Source organism: Colias eurytheme, chromosome 2 (assembly GCF_061535395.1).
Source record: "Colias eurytheme isolate Ceu_HAF_F1 chromosome 2, ilColEury1 Martin Lab GWU primary, whole genome shotgun sequence".
Lineage (NCBI taxonomy): Eukaryota > Metazoa > Arthropoda > Insecta > Lepidoptera > Pieridae > Colias > Colias eurytheme.
The window spans coordinates 3761266-3783030 of record NC_142981.1 but is presented as its reverse complement, the minus strand read 5'-3'; the positions used below and the strand labels follow the sequence as shown (position 1 = coordinate 3783030).

General features: G+C 33.7%; 1 protein-coding gene across 1 annotated transcript; it reads left to right on the top strand.

Moving 5' to 3' along the window:
- Positions 1–755: 755 nt before the first annotated feature.
- smog (G-protein coupled receptor 158 smog) lies at positions 756–20353 on the top strand. Its single transcript, XM_090107471.1, has 11 exons — positions 756–1211; positions 12578–12730; positions 13075–13593; positions 13673–13903; positions 14247–14315; positions 14903–15070; positions 15860–16057; positions 17976–18179; positions 18361–18558; positions 18957–18977; positions 19650–20353. Exons 2-11 carry the CDS (start codon positions 12596–12598, stop codon positions 19791–19793), a joined length of 1887 nt encoding a protein of 628 aa, XP_089963597.1. The 5' UTR covers positions 756–1211; positions 12578–12595; the 3' UTR covers positions 19794–20353.
- The last annotated feature ends 1412 nt before the right edge of the window (positions 20354–21765 follow it).

Here is a 21765-nt window from a genome sequence, read left to right as displayed (position 1 = left end):
AAGTCCCTATGTTTTATTTGGATAGTAATAATATTCAAGACCTCTTGGCGAATGAGTTGAGTGTATGTTACACTAATGGCTTTGACTTATTAGATAGAGTAAAATATTATTTTTAGGAAGATATGGTTTCCTAAGTGCTTATATTAAACTTTTTAAGCTTTCATCCATTTTACAACATTTCTGCCTATTTCGGAACATTTATAAATATGTATTCATATACCGAGATGCCTATATTTCGAACGATTTGTTTTCAATTTAGCTGTGAAAGTAAATCCGCTATAGTTATTTTTGTTTATTTTAATATTTATAAGCTTAAAATTAATTAGGGGTTTTTAATACTATGCGTGAAATTCATTCTAATTAACGCACATTTATTTTTAAAGAGTTTGAACTAAATACATGGTATTTTTTATTGGACTTCACTACGAAATAAATTTGATCATTTGACCTTTAAATTCTGGATACAAAAACATGAATTACAATAAACTGTACAGCATTTTCGTTTATTACACCGTTAAAAACCTTCCAACCGAAACAGATTATATGTTCATTGCATTGGTTCATGTACTATCACCAAATTGTCAGAATGTGCTAACAACCCATAATATGTGTAATGGTAAGGAGCTCCAGGACGAGATAAGTGTGAACAATGCGTGGCAAACTGGCAACTGGCAAGGAGAACGCGCATGCGCGCTGCCCGCTCGTGTCGACATCTTCGGGTTTCGGGAGAGCGCCCAGTGGCGCGCCGATACGCCTGCTCGAATGTTTCTTTATACCACGCGCTTAATCCTTGCATACAACCGAAAAATCGCATTTTCTATATAAAACCATCGGTTCTGATACCAAAAAATCATTCATACAGCGTTTTTACGTTCAACAAAACGAGACCCGCAGTAAAAATATAGATTTCGCGTCTTCCCGACCGTGTAATTTGCTTTCATAATTGCTCACAGGATTTAATTCCACTCAAATGACAACCCACTAGGATGTACTCTCTCAGATCCTTGTTGTGACAGCATATACGTGGGTAGGTTTCGAAATTTCATGTTAGCGGTTTAGGGGTGTTAAATAAAACTAACAGTGTTTGCATTCAGTGGCGTTTAAGGTTGATAGATTTATAGCTTGTAGTTTTATTGTTTACGTAGTGTGGTACAAATGTGGTGGATTTATTGATGGAAACCAGAATGGATATAAAGTTGACGTTTCACCAGGTAATTTTTTTATACATATTAAATTTTTTATTTATACCTATTCTGTTCACATTTTCATTAACTGTACACAAATAGCTTTAAGAATATTTTTTAAAACAATCAACATTTTGTTGTGTGGGGTAACGCAACAACTGATTATTCAGCTTCAAAAATATAATACAATCAAAATTTTATATTATCGTATGAGATTATTTAAGATTAAAGATTTTTTGTTGATTTTGACGACGGAATAAAAACTGTTGGAACGCCTAATGAATCTCTATCACGAAACCTTCAGAGCTAGCTACGTTTTTTCAATTACCGGTTAGTTGTGTCTTTTTATTGGAAATATCAACGTTGCTTTAAGGAATGGAAATGGATAGCTATTTTTTTCGAAATGGGGTTTGAACTAGATTAATTCAGGTCTTTTGATTGACAAAAAAAATCTCTATGTACCTAGTATCAATAATGTTACAGGCTTTGAAAATTATATTATGTTGCATTCTTTAAAATCTATTATGTTATTCAAATATTTCGTGAGTTTCTAACGTACATTCAATAGATAGGTATTTAATCATATTTTGGACTTAACATATAAGACTCTATTTTATGTAATAAAAACGGTTCAGGAGAAATTGTACGATGGTGAAATATAATAATCATTCACTTTCAATCCTCACAAACTTTCGTATTTATTAGATAGGATATGTATTTGTATGATTAAAAGCTTTGGGTGACAATTTCGATAAGTGTAAGCAAATAACAGGTTAGGTCATTTTATGAGTCATCAAAACGAAATCACATAGAAATGATCTTATTTGTCCAACACGTATGCGGTATAAATAGAATTAGGGGAAAGTATCTCAAGCATTTTTAATTTAACTATGTGAACTATGAAAGTGGGTTGCATAAACTGGATTGTTAACTTAGAGTTTTATAAAAGCGGATATAAATGATAAAATTGAATCGGTTAACAAGGTACCTACATAGCTTGTTAACAATCGATACCGATGTGCGCTACTAATTACTTTTTATACACGAATATAATATATTCGTGTATAAATCGCGATAAATCCGTAGTTACCTACGTATTTTGAAGGTAGAGACACAGAATATGTCGTAGAGTGCGTACGTAGAGTGCGAAAATTTTTGAATATAATATCTAATAAATGTTTAGAGACGATAAGCTGAGTACCGAATTGGTAATAAATGGCATTATAAATAGGTACTTTGTTAAATATTTAATTTGTTACGGAATTAGTAACTTCTAGGATTAATTTTTTTGTATACAGGCATAGTTAAGTATAATTATTAAGGACTCTACAAGGGCAGATTCAAATTAGTATACCTAATAAAGAATAAAAAAAAACTACATTTAGGTATTATAATAATATTGTATCATCATTTATAAGGCTTGGACATCCCATCAAAATGATGAGTCAATGGCAACAACGGCCGACCTAACGACATTCTACTGCAATAGCTGTTGCATATTTCAAACGGAGCACAAACAATCTCATATGAGGCATACATGACTGGACATTCTCTCAGATTCGTATAAATTCTTGCGGAGGCTCGTGAAGCATGCAAGCATGTTCAATGGAGCGTCGTACCGGCCTCCATGTCCAATGGATGGTTCACAGACGTATGAATAGCGAAAGACACTATATCTGTGTGCACTCGGGTGGACAATGGCCACGGCGCGGCATGTGGGACGTGAAGTCTTTGTCTTTGTCAATTTTACCTTTACATTTAAAAAGCATTTACGGCCCGTTTAATGTGGACTTCATGCAAATATGCGTTCCGATCTTTGAAGAAAGTTAACAGTCAGTGGTTACAGGTGGTTATTAGGAAACCAGTAGTAATTGTAATTAATTAGTAAAAGCGGTTTATAATACCGTCCCTGATATAGTTATTACTATTATGTATTAAACCGTTTACCGTGTAAATAAAGGATGTTAATTACGTTAGGTGAATTATATTACGTAGATAATAAACTGGTGCGAACAATACTTAGCAACTAGGGCATTTCCTTTAGCTCTGGTCTGAGTCTGATAAATTAACATGGTCTAATATATGTGTGCTGTTAAACGTCGAATATCCCATATCTTTTGTTTGTTTTAATATTAAAATCGGGGTATATTTCCCTACTGTTTAAACAGACGTGTTTCTTAATGATATATAGGTATATATAGGTACCTATTTGAAGCGATTTGTGTATCTAAGCACTGTACTAAAAAGGAATAGATAATGCTCATAGAGAGTTTTTATGTAGGTGAAAGCCTACGGATGTAATAGATATGAATTTAACTATACTTACATGGAAAGAGTTTCGAGTATGAAACCATTGAAGATCCAAAACTCTCAATATTACTTTCTTAGTAAAGTTAGTAGTTCGACAAGTGTTCTATATCATGTTTCCATTCAATTTTTTTTAGACTAAATCATGTCAAATATACCTACCTACTTATTCAATCTTTCTCAAGTCTTTCTGAACGTGCTCATTCAAGCGAGGTACTATTATATGAGTACGGTAGCAAGGGCGGATCCAGCTTTAGTGCCAGGGGGGGGTCACATAGACGTGGTCAATTTTCAAAAGCTATATTTTGGTAATTTAATTGATACGTAGATTTAAAAAAAAATGGTCAAGTGCGAGTCGGATTGGCGAACCAAGAGTTCAGTACAAACATTTTTATATGTTTTAATATTAAATTTATGCTTTTTGCGATTTTTCCTTTATCTGTGCTATAAGACGTAAGTTTCTATTAAATAAAGATTAAATATCAAGATTCTGTGTTCACGGGAAGTACCCTGTAGGTTTTGATTCCTGGCAACACTTGCGAATGTTGATAAGCATGAAATGTATGTTTTAGCAATTTTTCCTCCATCTGTAGTACAATACCTATAGATTTTGATTCCCTTGCGATAATGTCGAAATTTGCGATAATTTACGGCTTATAAGTTTGATTTTTTCACAGCTATAAGGAACCGTAGATTTGAGTATTCGGTATGAATTTCAGATTGATACCTCCACGCGTTCCTGAGAAAAAGGGTCTTCACAGGCAGACATTTTTATTTTTGCAATTATTCCTGTATCTGTACTATAAGATGTTGCTTTGTACCGAATTTCAAGATTCTGAGTTTACGGAAAGTACCCTGTAGGTTTTGAGTTTTGATTCCCTTGCGAATGTCGAAATTTGCGAAATTTTTTGGCATTTACGGCTGTATCTTCTGATTCGTTGACATAGAAGTTTGATTTTATTATAGCGTAAAGGTATTTTAGACTTGAGTTCTTGGTATGAATATCAAGTTAATACATGTCAGCGATCATGAGTAACTTAAGGTTGCAAGTTAAATTTTTTTTTTAATATTTTTTTATACCTATTATAATCTAAGGAAAAATTCATGCTTTTCGCAATTAGTAAACAAAGTCGTTGTCTCTGTGCCTATATCCCTATGTATGATTAAATCTTTTGAAACTACGCAACGAATATCGATGCAGTTTTTTTAAAGATAGAGTAATTCAAGAGGAATAGTATATAATTTATAGGGTTTTAGAGAAAGCGGGCGAAGCCGCGGGCGGTAAGCTAGTCTGCGTTATAAGACGTTTGATTGTACTAAATTTCATGACTCTGTGTACTCGGGAACTACCCTGTAGGTTTTGATTTCTTGGGAGTGTCGAAAAATTTCAGCAATTACAGCTGCATCTTTTGATTGCGTTGGCTAAAACGTTTGAATTTTTCACAGCATCAAGGGACCTAGACCGTAGGATTTCGACATTAGCAAGGGAATCAATACCTGCACCCTGAGCACCCTGTCCCGTAAACACAGTCTTGAAATTGAGTAAAAAGTATCGTGTTATAGCACAGATGTAGTAATAACTGCGAAAACCCTAATTATTTAATTAAATTAAATAAAAATATATTTTTAAATAATTTTAAACTTACAATCCCTTTACTCATGAACGTCTACATGTATTTAATTGATATTCACATCAGAACTCAGGTCTATATAATAACTTAAAACTGTTATTTAATTCAAATTCTATGTCAACGCTATCTGAAGAAAAAGCAATTAGAGCCCCATATTCTGTAATTCGCAACTATACTTGCAAGGGAATCATCAATCAAAACCTACAAGGTACTTCCCGTGAACACAGTTTTGAAATTTGGTTAAATGCAACGACTTAAGCACTTACAAACACAGATAAAGAAAAAAATCCTTTAAACAAAATTGTAAGATACAACATAATGAAAACATATGTTTGCTCGGAGTCCTCGGTGCGCGAGTCCGACGCGCACTTGGCCGATTTTTTGTTGTAATTTGACTGTATTTTATAGTGTTAATTTGAAAAAAAAAATTGCTATTTTATGTCTTATCCACGAACTGGGATATTTCGATATTTGAGGTTTTGTGTAAAAAGTGTAACAGCAAAAGCTGTAGAAAAAAAATTAATTACATACAACTTTACCATTACACTTTATTCCGCAGTTACAGTTTTTTTTTAATCGAAAAACCTGTTATTTGTCCTTAAATTACGACCACAGGTCGACCCTAATAAACTTTTTCTATAATTTTTGTTATATTCTCTTCCGTTACCGTTTGTAATTGATTTCATTGTTCTATATTACTTTTATGTCTCAAAATTCAATAAAAACATCATATTGAACAGTATTAATTTGTTAATTTAAAAAAGTTAATATTAAATTAGTGGTCCACTTAGGTCGTGGACCTAGCCCAGGGGGGGGTCATGACCCCGTGACCCCCCCCCTGGATCCGCGCTTGTACGGTAGCAATATGTTGATAGTCTAATAATCGTCGCTATAAAATCTTTCTGACATTCGCAATTTATACCATATGTAACATACTTACGATATAGTGTGCTAAGTTCTAGTTTATTATGTCACGGTTATTTGGTACCTAAACGAGGGAACTGTCGTCCGTTCATAGTAAATGATTCACACAATTAACTAGTTAGTTGTAGAGAATAATAGAGTTGGAGATGTAGTATTGCAGGATATACTATAATCAGGTAGATTGTAATATAAGGACTACGTATGTGCATTCTAAGCATTCCCATCGACCTTATAAATTACATATTATAAAATAGAGGATAACTAAATCGTATGTGGGGTATTGATATTTGTCTCTAGCGAATGAACAAATATATAGAAATGAAATCATGAAACTGTTATAGCTTACATAAAACTAGGGATTTTCTGAAGGAGATAAAATCTATCCATTGAGAACACATTCATTTATATAGATCAATTTTTAACGTTTTAAAACATTTATCTAGAAGCCTGTGTGGAAATTAAATACCTACATAATAATAAAACCTCTTATTTGCTCTACATTTAACGGAGAAATATTAAGTTTAAACTTTAATTCAAAACTAGGTACGTAGGTTTTGTTGGAATCCCAGTAATTAAATGTTTGTACGTATGTAAACAATAATTTATTAATTCATATCCATATTCCAATTTCCATCCATGAATGCCGACATGAAGCTGACTTGAATAGATAATTTCTCAGCATTATACATAAGACAAGCATGATAAACACGAAAGCGTTTTTGTGACCGCTGAATTTAATAGAGATTAATAATATCTCTATTAAATTCCGCTATTTAATCCATACTAATATTATAAATGCGAAAGTAACTCTGTCTGTCTGTCTGTCTGTTACTCAATCACGCCTAAACTACTGAACCAATTTGCATGAAATTTGGTATGGAGATATTTTGATACCCGAGAAAGGACATAGGCTACTTTTTATTGCGAAATATGTACCACGGGCGAAGCCGGGGCGGACCGCTAGTTTAATATAAATCTTTCCGAATATTTAAGTATCAGCTTATCTAAAATTCACCAAATCTTGTATGATGGAAAATAGATAACGGAATATTAATTACCTACCTAAACTGATATTTTTATAAGCTCTTCTTTGAAAAGATTAGTTAATTTGGTTTCGTTTCTTATTGAGTAATTATTATTTGAACAGGTAGGTACTTATGTGTGTTGTGTAATTTTAATCTATGTCTCTATTTAATCTGTTAAATATTTATCTGTGACTCTACCTACCTTAATTATAGGTTCAATCCCTCCGGGCAATTGACAAAAATAACTTTAATGATACATGTACCGCATTTTATTGTCGTATAAAATTGTGTCGAAAGTAACCTATTGAGACACAACAAGGAGTGTAGCTAAATACGAGTTCTGAGTGTCACTCGAAACATCGATAAACACTTCCCCTGAGTGACTGAGGGTGTAGGCTATAGTTCATTAGAAAGTTTATTAGGCCAACTATATAAAAATACCCCGTAATAAATTTAATCATACAATCGTAACGTAAATATTCATTTTATACTTTTTAATTTGAGTTTCGAAATTAAATTAATTTTAACGACAATTAAGAATCTGTTCACATCAAATTCTTGCAAGTATTGAAAATTTACTGCTGGCCAGTTTCTGAGGTCTTTAAGACAAAGAAATACATACTTTTTCCTCTTCATTATACTATGCATACATTTAGTGCACCTTATTATTCCTAATCATTAAAAACGGCTACAATCTGATTATGATATTTATATTCGCGTCAGTGAATTACGGATAGTGTTAAATATTTCCCACAAAACACTCATAGAGCAATACACATACACATTCATTAACCGCTGTAATAAAATCGTTGCCTCACACTCAAACAAAAGCTAAAATACATCACGTAGAAAAATTACAAATTGTTTACATTTGTGCGCTTCCAGCCGCGCAGAAATAGGTACATCCTATGCTTCATATCACATAAACAGATAATGCGTTGACGAATATTCACAAGAATATTATTATACTTAGGAGCTGAATTATAAACAAAATTCGTAAACTCATCTCTGGGTCGCTTCAGTTTTACGATCGTCATAGCATCTCTATTAGAAGGTACTATGTTTAGTCTTTTAAGTGCACGTTTTCACAAAATGGTTTGCACGTTTTATACACCGGTCTGTTAAAAATATAGATGATCTAAAAATAATATTTGGAATGAATCTTCTTTTGATATGATTTGTTTGTTAGATTATTATTATGAAGCACTTTGCTCTTGTTCAAACGAAACTTTTAATTGGTATTGACGAAGTCTACGTTATACAAAGGTCTTAAGACTAGGCTCTGTTACCCGCGACGTCATAATTCTCTCTGCGATCATTCAATATAACCTTCTAAGCTTAGGTTCTAAGTATAATACATATATAATGCTTGAATAAAGTTTTGATTATATTATTTTTTATTATAACAGATTCATTTATTTTTTATATAGGTACTTATATATGATATATAATGCATGTACCTACATATTTTGTAATGCAGCTGTAGTTAGGTAGTTGTATAAGAAGTGCAAATTTGTCATAAAATTAGGATAGGACATAAAAGTTTTATCGAACTAGTTTCAGTCACTTTTATAGCTAGGTATTAACGTAATAATAGTGTATTAAATCTCTCTGAAATATAGAGCCTAATAACTCCTAAATATTGTTTGGTACTTTATCAACCAAAACGAGTTCATCTCATAAAATGCATACATTACAATAGTTCACGGGCCGTTGACAATCGTTGATGTTGGCTTTTAGCCAAACAAAACGGTTTCGATAGCAAAATTTTGCAGAGCTTGCTTTAAAATGTCGCTTTTTTCAATTGCTATTTGTTCTGCTTCATCTTTTATGTAATTATTCCAATTAAAGTAATCAGTATTGCATATTTTTACTTAACCCACATTAGCTTTGTATTTTATAGGGAGGTATTTATTTTTGTGATTAAATATAAAGTTACTTATAAATTACAGAAAAAACAGAGACATAGAGCCCTGACGCCATCGGCTAAAAATAATATATTTTCGAACCGTAAAAGTCGACCATAAATCACACAGAGATTCTTGACCTTTTTTCTAAATTTGCTATAAAATCTGAGGTTAGACAGAAGGGAGACTATTTATAATTTTATGCAGAATTATTGCTTTCGCTTTAATTAAAACTACAAAAAAGCTTCTACTCAAAATTACAATTCAGTTTTTTCTTATCTGATATTCCTTTAATACATTTTTGAATATCACAGATGTTATGAAAGAAAATATAAAAGATTTTTCCTACTTCACGTACAAAATGCACTTAGGAAATTAAGAAAAGTCGCAGTAGTAGAGCTTTTATAAAAATGTGTACCGAGTTGCTTTTATGGAAGATATTTTGTTCTGTTCAAATGTATACTATTGTATATGTTGTATGCGCTAAAAAATGTCGAGAGTCAAGAAGACTTATTTTCTTTGGAATTATGAACCAATGTTTAAGAACCACTGGATAAATAAAAGCTCCATGATAGCAGCCAATGTGGTTGGCATTGAGTCATATTATTTGTAGCAATGTTGAGATTTATTTCGGTATTTGTAACGTTTATTGGCGAGAAATTTATAACGTTCTGTGAATACCTAGGCTTTTCGAAAACCTAAGGTAGGTACATTTATCATAAGGTAACATTGCTAGCAAATAAATCCTGTTTAGAACAAAATGTTATTTATAAGAGATATGCAAATGTGATTTAAACACCTAAATAAATGCGTTACAAGCATTATTAGTGACAATAAAAATAGGTATTTTAAATATATTATACAGTATTGTTTTGTTGGTAAAAATTACTGAGGCCCATTGCTCATATTTTCTATAGGTAGTAAAGCATAATTTGAAATCATCAAGAAAAACCAACTTAGAAATAAATTTGCCAAAGTTTACTATAATAACTTTGAAATTGTTTATTACCTACTATGAAAAGCCCCGCAAAAACTTTTAGAAAAACCTTTACTAATTTTTACATAAATCTGGTATTTGATATCAGTTATTTATCTGTTTTCACTGCTGAACCAATCTTGGATTACAATAAGTAAAACCATATATTTTCTTTACTATTAGATAAATTTGATACAAGACCTAAATGTTTAAAACGGATAACATCATTTTAGAATAATTTAAAAATAATTATACTCATTCAACATCAAAAGTTTATCAAACCGTTATCTTTGTCTACTTCAAAGCGAAAATTGCATCCGTCTCCGTAGCGGATACGTCCTGTATTTGTTATTTATGATGATGCAAATGTTAATAGAAGTGTTTCTCATGGATAATATAATAAAAAAACAACAATATACTGTAATATTTTGCATTTATTAAAATTCTGTGTATAAAGCCTTATAACCAATACATTACATACAATACATACAGGTAGATAAACATTTACGACTGATTCGGACATTATTGTATCTTAATACTTTTAAAAATTATTAGCAAACCTACATAATATTAGGTATAAGTACCTAATATTTTTGAGAAGCGGCTGCCTTTTTTACCTTTAGGTTAAATGCGCCAAAAATTAGATAATTTTGCTATACCTAGCACCAACGCCCAACGGTTTTCAATCATAGAGAAGGTATTCGGTATCGGGTTTGGTAAAGCAATTCATTTAACACGTTGATGTTGTTAATAATTGTAAATTAAAACGTTAGTTAACTACAGTATTGACTATTGACATTGACACATTTACATAATGCTTTGCGGATTATTAACATGTAACATTTCCGTCATCAACACAACAAACAAAGCCTATCACAATTAATTAATATATTAGGTATAGTACCTACTATAGGTGTACTGAAAGCTCTTACGTATCTATGTTATTATCTCATAAACCGCAGATTTATAGTGTAGTAGATGAGAGTATAAGTCTTGGTCTGCAATATTCGTAGGGATTCACAATTTCCAATCCACTAGTATTACTCGTCTTATGAACCCGTAGCGAAGTGAAAAATTAATCCGTAGAAGCGTTTTCCTGCTAGCCGAGCATTGACAATTGTATTGGGAAATCCTTACTGTGCTACACGTTCTAAATCGCTTTCATATCGATTGAAAGTCACCCTGGTAAGAGGACATCGAATGGGATTACTAATGGAATCAGCGATCGGCTATTTCGACTTACCATTCTCAGCTTTTTGATTTAACGTCTATTTAGGTTCTCTAGCGTTAAGACTTCTACAGTTTATAGTTGAGTTTATATTTTGCAATAATATTATTGTTGACGTAGTATTGAATTTATATTTGCAATAATTTTCTCGTTGATAGCAAATAAAAGGTTTGGATAAGTGTTATTTTCTTTCGATTGATTAGGGACAAACGAAATATTATGATTATCAATATCGGTCCCGATTTAGTATTTTGCAAATACCGTTGAATTTGATATTTTTGGTTTTATGGCATTCAAATGCTTTATAAATTTAAATTTATAAAGAATAGAGTCCCGCCTCGTGATCGAATTTTTTCTATTCTTTATAAATTTATAATCCCGTTGAATACGAATTATTTATAAATATAGAAATAACGTACAACTATTGAATGCCGAATCCATTTACGTTGTGATAATAATTATGTAATGTTCCAATCTTATCTATGCCAGTGTTTACGACAGAACTCTACAAGTGGTCCTGTCAAATGTATTATTATCTTATCTGATAATATCACGATAATATTGACAAAGAGTATTTTTGTTAATGATTATTTAATCCAAGTTTACGTAACTATGACGTTTTATATCATATGATGTTTATACTTATCAATACGGATAGCATGATAGCATTCATAAACATCAGAAGTATCTTTGTAAACTTTTACTTGGAAATGCTATTTTTCTTAACCATGATATGTTTTTTTAAAATTTTTATTAAATCGTTAGTATTACGATTATATTCGAAGATGTACTCAAATATAGAGACTATAATATACATGCAAGCGATGCTAAAATATGTGTAGTACCGAGTGACCCAAGCGCTGGCACAGAGGAGCTGGCGGTTGGTAACTATTGACCAATGCATTATTTATTAGTAGATATTGCTGTTCAATTCAACGCAAAAGTATTGGCCATGTTTTGATAACCCTTAACCTTTTTGATTCTACTTTACGTTTGCTATGATAGCATCTTTCACATAAATTAAAATTTGCTTTTAAACAAAATATAATATTTTCTGAATACCCGGGAAAACATTGATAGATCTACATTAAATTACCATAAAATGTGTTTACTACAATTTACAATAGTACTTAATGATCTAAGACAATAGTCAATAAGAATTTTATTGTAAATGCGAAAGTCTGTGAGAATGGATTTAAGTTTGTAACTCTTACACGAACGGTGAAATGGTTTGGATGAAACCCATGAAACTTTAAAGGAATAATAGTATAAGTACATCAGAATAGCACATGGACTAGAAATATTACCGGGTGAAACCGGAAGGCACAGTTATTATAACAGCGATATATTTATCCGTATTTCTATATTCCATACAAGATAGTTTTGGCATGTTAGCAGGGTGCGAGGTGAGCGATGTGGGCGCGGTGGGCGCGGGGCGCGGCGCTGGCGCTGGCGTGGTGCGCCGTCGCCGCCGCGCCCGCCGGCCCGGCCCCGCCGCCTGCCGCCTGCGAGTCGCTGCTGCTGAGGAGGCCGCCGCCGCTGCCATCGGTAAGCTTTCAGACATGATGCCGTAAAGCGTGCTACGGGCGACTAGGCCATTGAGCCTGTTTTTGATATTGTATACCATTCAACGTAGAGCATAGAATACGCTATTATATTATCTCCACAGAGCAAGTAATATTATTATCTCTATATTGTTCTACCTTTTATAGGTATATGAAAAAAAAAACAACCTGTATCTTTGCTTAGAAAATAATGTTCCTTTTTTATCGCAATATAAAATAAATATTGCGATCACCGTGGGTGATCAATTTGCTAATTTTATTGTACCTAGTTATTATTTTTCCTAACACTCAGATGGCTCATTATAACTTATAAGTTATCTTTAACAGAACGTGAGGGAGTATGAAGCTGCCGTAGTGCAAGTTGCCCGTGCGTTATCAGAGCTGGTGGACCAAGGCGTGGCTGATGAAGCGAGAGCGTCTGCCCTTGCCCGCGCTGCAGCTCGCACGCCTCTTCACCCGCCTCCTGCAGCAGTCGCTCTCGGCGCGCCTCAACTTAGCTTGGGAGTTCTCTACATCCCAGAACCCGGTCGTCTCGTTGTGTTTCAACAAAACAACTCAGCTACGCTACAACAATTCTGGCGCACTCTCGCGTCCGCTTGGAATGCTAGTCTTGTAATGTGGTCCAATGCATGGTATTCTTGTGAAGGTGACATTGGGTGGTGGGGTGGAACTGCCGCTGCGAGAGGTTCAGGAGCAGCACGGGCTGCTGCGGCTATATTTCGACGACTGCCTACTTTGCCCTGTGAAGAATCTATGTACGAATGGCTCGGAGGGACCCCGTTATGTGATGCCATGACTACTGATTGCGAAGCTTTTCCATCAGCGAATGAAGATAGGAAGTTAGAAGTAATGTTTTTATCATCATATTATTCGCATTTATTGCGTGAAATACACACATTTACAAAATTATTTCCGTGTTTTCCAGTATCATTGCAAGTGTCGATCAGACCATTGGCACGAAAGTGGTGGGAACTGGATATCTGGTAGCAAACTCGAGGAAATAGGTCGTCTTAAATGCACGCCATGTGGCGTCGGCAGCAATGCGACAGCCTGCCTTCCAGAAACGTACAGAGCAGCGCTTCTTGCCGCAAACCTAGCAGGAATGCTGCTTTGCATCATCATTGGGCTTATAATTTTGAAGAAAAGAAAATGCAAAGTAAGCGCTTTTGATGAAAAATGACATTAACTCTTACGAGATTCTACAATGATAAGAAACTTTGAAATATAGATAAAATTTGTATTGCAAATTGTTTGAACATAATAATAAAATTGTATGATAACAAAAGTTCGGCCAACGTCTGGTAGTATTGTCAAAGATTATATGTACATGAATACATACTTCTATTACCGTATTATTTTGTATTATTATATCGAATCATTTTACTATTTTTTTTTGTAGCATATTAATTTTGATATTGGGTAGCGATTGTCACATTTTCAATGCTCGATTTTATGCTTCAGAATAAGGCTTTTCATTTAGGTGTTCTCTCTGTTTTCAGGCAGTTGCTATGGGAATGTGGACTGTATTAGAAGTTGTTCTCATTGGTGCAATGTTTATGTATGGTTCAGTAAGTAAAGACAAATTATACATATACCTAGTATCACCTTTCCAACCGCCTTCTCTCGCATTTTCTCAAATTATACATACCGATATTATAATTTATAAACTTCTTCGATAATCACGTTATAATTTGGTGAAAACAGAAAGAAAATCTGTGTTTTTAAGTTTATCGCGAATAGACATACAGACAGTAATATCAGTTTTATAAAATATGTAGTGATACGGAATATTACACTGATATTATTTTTAATCATGATACTAAAAATATTTGTAGAGTATATTTGTTTTGATTCATCATTTACTATATACAAGAAAATCGATAAGAGAAAGAGTTGAAGATATTACTAACGGGTAATGACTTATAAAAAGGAGTTGTAAATTCGAGTCTTGATAGTTAGATTTTATCTATTACGTGTATTCTTTCATATCATTATTGATTATACTTCATACTTCGTATTATTCATGATTTTCAGAACTAGTCGTAGTAATGAGATTATGATACAAGGAATGAATGCTCGCAATTACTAATAAAATTAATATGTATACATACAAGTTACTATAAACATAAGTATTTACATAACATAATAATTCAAGGCAGCATCCCAGTACATATCAGCAGCCCGGTGGCGCTGCGTGCTCGGCGCGTGGCTACGCGAGCTCGGCTTCGTAGCCTGCTACGGGTCTGTGGTGTTGCGTCTATGGGTCCTATTGGCTGAGTTCCGCACGAGGAAGGCGCATAGATGGACGCCTAGAGATGCTGAGGTAACTAAGTCTATAAGATATACTGATAAATATTGCGAAATTTGTTTTTAGGAAATATAAGAAGAAAAAAATCATGCATGAAACAGATTTAAAACACGTTTTATGAAGAAATATTTTTTATTTATGTAAAATATAAGCTTTTATTAAAGCTCTTTTAAGAGCACTAATGTATATAAATAAAATAGTACTACTATAATACTTAAATATCTTTCTATCTTCTATAAACTTAACTATTTATAGTTTCTACCTAATTATTCAAAACAGAATACACGTCTAATATATCAATGCAGACGGATGAATCTAGTGTGGAATAATTTAATACTTGGTTGGCTGTCAGGGCTGATTTCGGACCATGTAGCATATTCTATGCAATAAAGCCGACAGTATTCGGTAGATTTGATGTGTAGGCAACTGTTTGCATTATGCATCGGAATATTCGCTTGTTTCAGTAACGTTTATGTGCTTATCGTGTCAGACGTTTGTTTGATTAAACCTTGTATACAGAATTGAATTCGGACAAACATTTCAGCCGATAGAACACAACTACACTAACCTAATAGAAAATTCCTTTGTGACAGGTTAAAAATTTAAATTGAAATTCTACGCGCTACGCCAACAACAATTTTGGTTGAATTACACTCGTGCATTATTTCTTTTAAATTTGGTAAAACAAAATTGGTACAATCTGGAACAACAAGATGTCTTTCAATATGGCAATTACAGTCTTTCAATATGGCCTCAAAAACCACAAAAGATTTACCAAATCTTTACAATCTACCGTACTTCTAGGTGCTCCGCATAGTAGCAGCCATGTTGATAGGCGCGGCGTGTTACCTGGCCGCGTTCACGGCCACCTCCGCGTGCGAGGACGACATTGGGTGCGCCCGTGCCGCCTGGCACCACGTCACCGCGGGCGCAGAGGTGCTCTTGCTCCTTGCGGGGCTGAGGATTGCGCACGCGGCTCGGAACGCTAATGTGCCGTTTCAGGTAAATAATAATAGTTAAAAAAACCAAAAAAACACGCTGTTTATATAAAACCGAACTAAAAAATAGAAAATATTTATCAAATTAGTGTATTGTCATCGGTCCTCAATAAATCTACAAAGTTTGAACGAAATCTGGCCGTTTAAAGTGGGTCAAAATCGCGCCCAAAGAAGTCGGTTACAAACATACAGGTGAAGCTAATATAAAGCGTGTAATAATAAAAAGTGAAGTCCCATGTCCCAGTAAGGGGCAGATGCATTATACATACATCTGTTTCACTGATCGATTTTCTTTAGGGACAAGTAGGTGATCAGCCTTCTGTGTCCTGCCAGACCGAGACATTTTTTTTTCTTCGTCTCCACCGGGAATCGAACCCAGGACCCCTCGGTTCTACGCTCACGGGTCACTGCACCAAGGAGGCGTTTCAGCTAAAGGGGTGCATTTATCTTATGAGTTTGATTTGACCTTCCAGGTGAGGGGCAAATATTTATCTAGTAAATGTTCTGGTTCTTACAGAGATGCAAATATTTATGTAGGTAATAAATGATCTAAATTCTAAACCCCCTCGAAAACCCAACAAAATAAAAAATAATTAAAAATAAAAAAGTCCTCAATAAAAGTTTTGACACAGGTAATTTACATACTTAAAGCTATTTTACATATAAAAAGTACACTATTTTTTAACCGAAAACCCAAACATCGAATGATTTTAGCTGTCGTTCCCAGAAACGTGCATAAATTTTGCCCGAAATAATATTTAATTAATGAATTACGTCATCTGCACCAATTAAAATCATACTACTTAAATTTCACATATAGGCTGTTTAATTAATACCTACAGGTTATTAAGATGTGATTGCATCAACCAGTAACGATACGAATTATTTGAATGCTTTAGTTAGCTTAGTTAGCTATTTTATCAACTACATATATAAAAAATAATACACATTCTTTCTACACATTCTTTCTACTCAATATATATTAAACTAAACATGGTCTCGAAACCATATCAAATGCATTAATTTCACACAATATAAAGCGAAAATCCTTCAATCATTTCACTACAATGGTCAATTGATACTTCATAGTCATGAAATCGTTGATCTATATGACAAATACCGGTACAATTGAAAACGATAGCCGATAAATTTTGATGACATGTCTGACCTAGTTGCTTGCTACGGATTTGACCTTCATAAGTGTTCATTTCTCATAAAGGCAACACGTGTTTTTTCTAGTTGGAAACAATGCTTGCAAAAACGTGCAGAATTCTAGATAGAAATTTTTATTACGTAGCTTCATTTTGAAGTAGACATAAATTTTTAAGTTTGAAGTTTAAGTTTATAAAGAACTCTCATTATCTATTCAAATTATATAAATAGCAACTAACAATTTACGTAGTATTCAATATTTTCAACGTATTACATAATTATGAAAGAAATTCTTAAAATACTGAACGATGAGTATAAACTGTTCGTCAAAAAACCAAGTCAATCTATATCTAACTGTCTAGATAGGGGGCATAGATAGACCTGCTAAGTGCTATCAATCATGATACATTTCCTCGAACTATTCTTTTGAACTATTAACATAATATATACCTATGTTATATCCATCTCTTTTACGGAACCGTTTTATAAAGAGCCTAAGCTAAAAGACTTATTAAATCAATTTCTTGCGATATGTCTAATATTTATTGAAATCTAAATTAAATAACAAAGCACTATTATTTAGATTTCAACATACCGTTGTTATATATTATATCCATTAACCACATAACTTCTCCAGTAGCGCGGTAGCCGTATTTTTACGGATAGAGGGTATTCTTCGAACTATAAACAATAGATATCTTTTCTTGAACCGCGATTAAACAATGCTCTATAAATAGAGCGCACATCGACAAGAAATATAACGTTTCCAGGAGCGCGGTTGGCTAGCCGCAGCTCTATGGATAGAAGGCGCTTGCGGGATCGCCTGGCGGGTGGCGGCAGTATCTGGCGCGGCGCCTGAACGCTCGCCCCTCGCGTCAGCGGCTCGGGCGCATCTGTCCTCAGGGGCGGCACTCGCGTGTGTTCTAGCGCCAAGGCTCTGGCATGGCTACAGAGCACGGTCTTTGGCTCAAGAAGTTAGTATGTTGAACAGTGCAACTAATTAAATATGTTGTGTGTGATTAGTGAATTAAAATTAAAAAAGGTATCCGTAAATAATGAATGTTTATCCAAAATCATCATCTTAGCTGTAACAAAACATCAAAATTCCATAATATATTATCTACTGATCTTACCATTACCTTCAAATCTCCATAGGTATCTCGTCGAGGACCTGCAGAAGGATTCGGTGTGGAGGGTGAAGAGGAACCAACCTCAGAGGAGGTGCGGGCTGAACTGAAAAGGCTGTACGTGCAGCTAGAGATTCTGCGCAACAAGACGCTACGGAGGGACAACCCTCACATCAGCAAGCGTAGGGGAGGTCGGAAACCTCCCCATAGACGTTTTTCTTTACAAGTGCGTATAAATTAAGTGTATTATCATTTATTTTTGAATCATGTTTTAAAAATTAATATTATTATACTTAATAATGTTAATACAGTTGTTTGAGTACAAACAACTGTATTTCTTGTCTTCGTATAAATGATGTAATTTTAACTTGAATCAACAGGAACAATTTGTGAACAATGATAAGCTCAAGTTTGCAAAAGCTTGAGAAAAAAATATTACTGTAATATATGAGACTCATTTATTTAACATCAAAAATACATTCCATTAATATTATCTGTATCCTAATTTTGATGTTGTGATCTTAAGCCATATGCCCTGGATTACTAACCTTAACAATTTTAGTTACGAAATCTCATCTTCATTGCCATTAATCCATGTTTCACATTCCATTCTGCCCCACCTAGAAAAAGGGCAGTCGCGAAAAGGTAAGGTGTTATGATATATACAGCATGTACCACGGAGCACCCGCATGCCCCTTGTGGTTGTCGCCTTCGCCCCAAATCTCCCCTAGTGCATACGAGGCACACCCTGAGCACTGACCTTTGCTACCGTGCAAGCTATGTTACGCTTTTCGCCGGGTGCATTTGAGAACTTCTTAATGAAGGGGGAAATTACTAAGTCTAAGTATTGGGAACGTTATATCATATTTCCTTCCTTCTAAAGGAAAAATAAAGTAAGGTCTTGTTACTGCCCCGCACTCGGCGATCTTCTAAAGCAACGTTGTCACCGCTATAAATGGATTTACACTTTAATATAAATAAAGCGTTTTGAACACGATGTGTGATTTTTAACTATGTGATTATTGAACTAAATGTGTTTGATTGAGCTTTTGTTACTTATTGGGACACGCGATTTTTGTAGTGTGTTAACTGTTAAATGTCATTGAAGTTTTTCGCTTAATCTATTTCTTACAATAATTTTGCTTCTATTAACAAACGGCTTTACTCACAATCTTTATTGTGATCAGAATTTATTTATTACGAGCGAAAAAAATGTTTAAAATATCGTGACTGATTTTAATTTTGTAGTAAGGCCGTACCTTTCTATAGAAACATATAGTCTATACCCAGATTTTGAACAAAGTATAACTTATTTAGGCATTACAAGCTCGTCGCGGTGGTAAGAACAAGAGCGGCGCGGTGGAAGCGAGCGAAGCGGGCGACGCGTCGCGAACTCCGGAAGACTCCGTGTGTTCCGCTGAAGGACCCTCACATTACACTGATGCTGATACACAGGCGTGATATTAAATACAAATATGTAATTAGATTTGATGGATATCACGTAATTGTGAAGTTTGGGAGAATACCAAATTGGTTAATTTGATCGAACCGGATTTCACAGGTATGCATATGCATATGCATATAGTACCTGTGTTAATCTGATTATATTCCCCAAGAAAAGTTAGTCACGTTGACGCACAATCGTTTAAGAACTATCCACGTCCTGCCTCCAAGTAAATTAATAAAAGAGGACGTTTAATAAAGTGTATTATTTTTAAATCTTTATCAATCTATATCTGTTAAATTCATACTTAATCGATGTTTCCTTTTTGTCATAATTAGGTACCTATATGAAACTGTATACTGACCTGATAAATGTGTAATTTAAATGTAAAACTTTGTCTCGATGATGTAACTCTTCATTTCTTTAATAACGTGAATTAGGTACTATCAGAACACATTATTGTCTGTTCTAGTATGATGGAATTGAGGTTATCTCCAAATTATTTATTTAAATTATATTATCTTAGCTAGATACTAAACTTGCTTATTGAGTATATCGCAGCCAATTTTTCTTGAAATTATCTGTTGACACAAAACCATGTCTTATTTAATCTCTAATAACTATTGATGATTTTAATGCAAAATAATTTATAATCAATTCACATGAATAATTATAACATTTATTATCTGCCATGTTCAGGAGAATTGTGTAACAAGTATTACCTACAAGTCTTGTTTCTCCTGAATAGTCTTTAACAGTTTGCTGAATTCACGTCGTATTCAGTGTAAACATTTTTTAAGCAACAGTCTTTGTTGTATCTTTCTTTAGATGTTGTTCTTCACCTTCTTCTAGCTTGGCAAGAATAATTTGATAATTGTTTAATACGAATACGAAGTTTGAAGATGATATTTATTAAGAATATGTATTCACTGTAAATGTTGGCTGCGACGTACGCGAAGTAATAAATAAATTTTTAATATGATCTGCCGTTATGTATGTATCTTTCAATTTTCTAGTCATTATTTATAACTATGTGTACTTAAACTCGATCGTGCATTTAAGGAGAAGTGGTATTCGAAAAAAGATTAATAAATACTCAGCGTATAAGACATGAATAACCCTAAAAATAAAACAATAATTGTGAAATATAATTGGATGGTTAAAAAAAAACGAAATTTTCGTTTTTCGTAATTCATGCACAACAAACCAAAGTGATATTAATTTTCATAGTATAAGGAGTGAAAGCGTCTTGAATGATATGGTTATTTAGGTACATATAATATATTTTATTTGTTCGTTGTTGTTATAAAATAAAAATCATTATAATAAGTGTTAGAATATTACGTACAATTAGGTTGTACCGTCATGGTGTTCCCATGTAGGTAAATAATAGATTTTAACTCCCCCATTGTAAATACCATTTAATGTTGAACCTGTAATGAGATCGCATTGTACATGTTCTGTGGCCAATCATTTAATTGTTGATTTTAAATAATAAAAATTAGAGTTGTTGTGCTTATTGAAGTTGCGTGATCGCGACGGATTGACGATGTGATGCCGATATTATTTAAAATATATTTATTGTATAAATAAATATGTTTAAATGTATTTGTTTGTTTTTTTTTCTAATTCCTATCATACACGTTTTGCGAAATACACAAGAAATAAATATCAATTTACAAATCCTTTTATCATTGGACAAAGCTAGTCGTCCGCTAAACGGATGAATAAAATAAATTAGTCGTCCGATTACCGGATGAATAAAATAATTTAATCGTCCGATAACATCTATTTATCTATATAGTTAGGTTATCGGGGTTTCTTTAGAGAACTGCCGCACGTATTATAGGTTTTTTGTGGGGGGAGGAGAGGGGAGGAGGGCACACGTAGGTATTTGATTTTTTTTTTGCGCGTCGACGGAGCCCCGCTTCGCGTGGCTCCTATTTCTGTGTAGTTTTTTTTTAAGAAACCTAACCTAACCTAACCTAA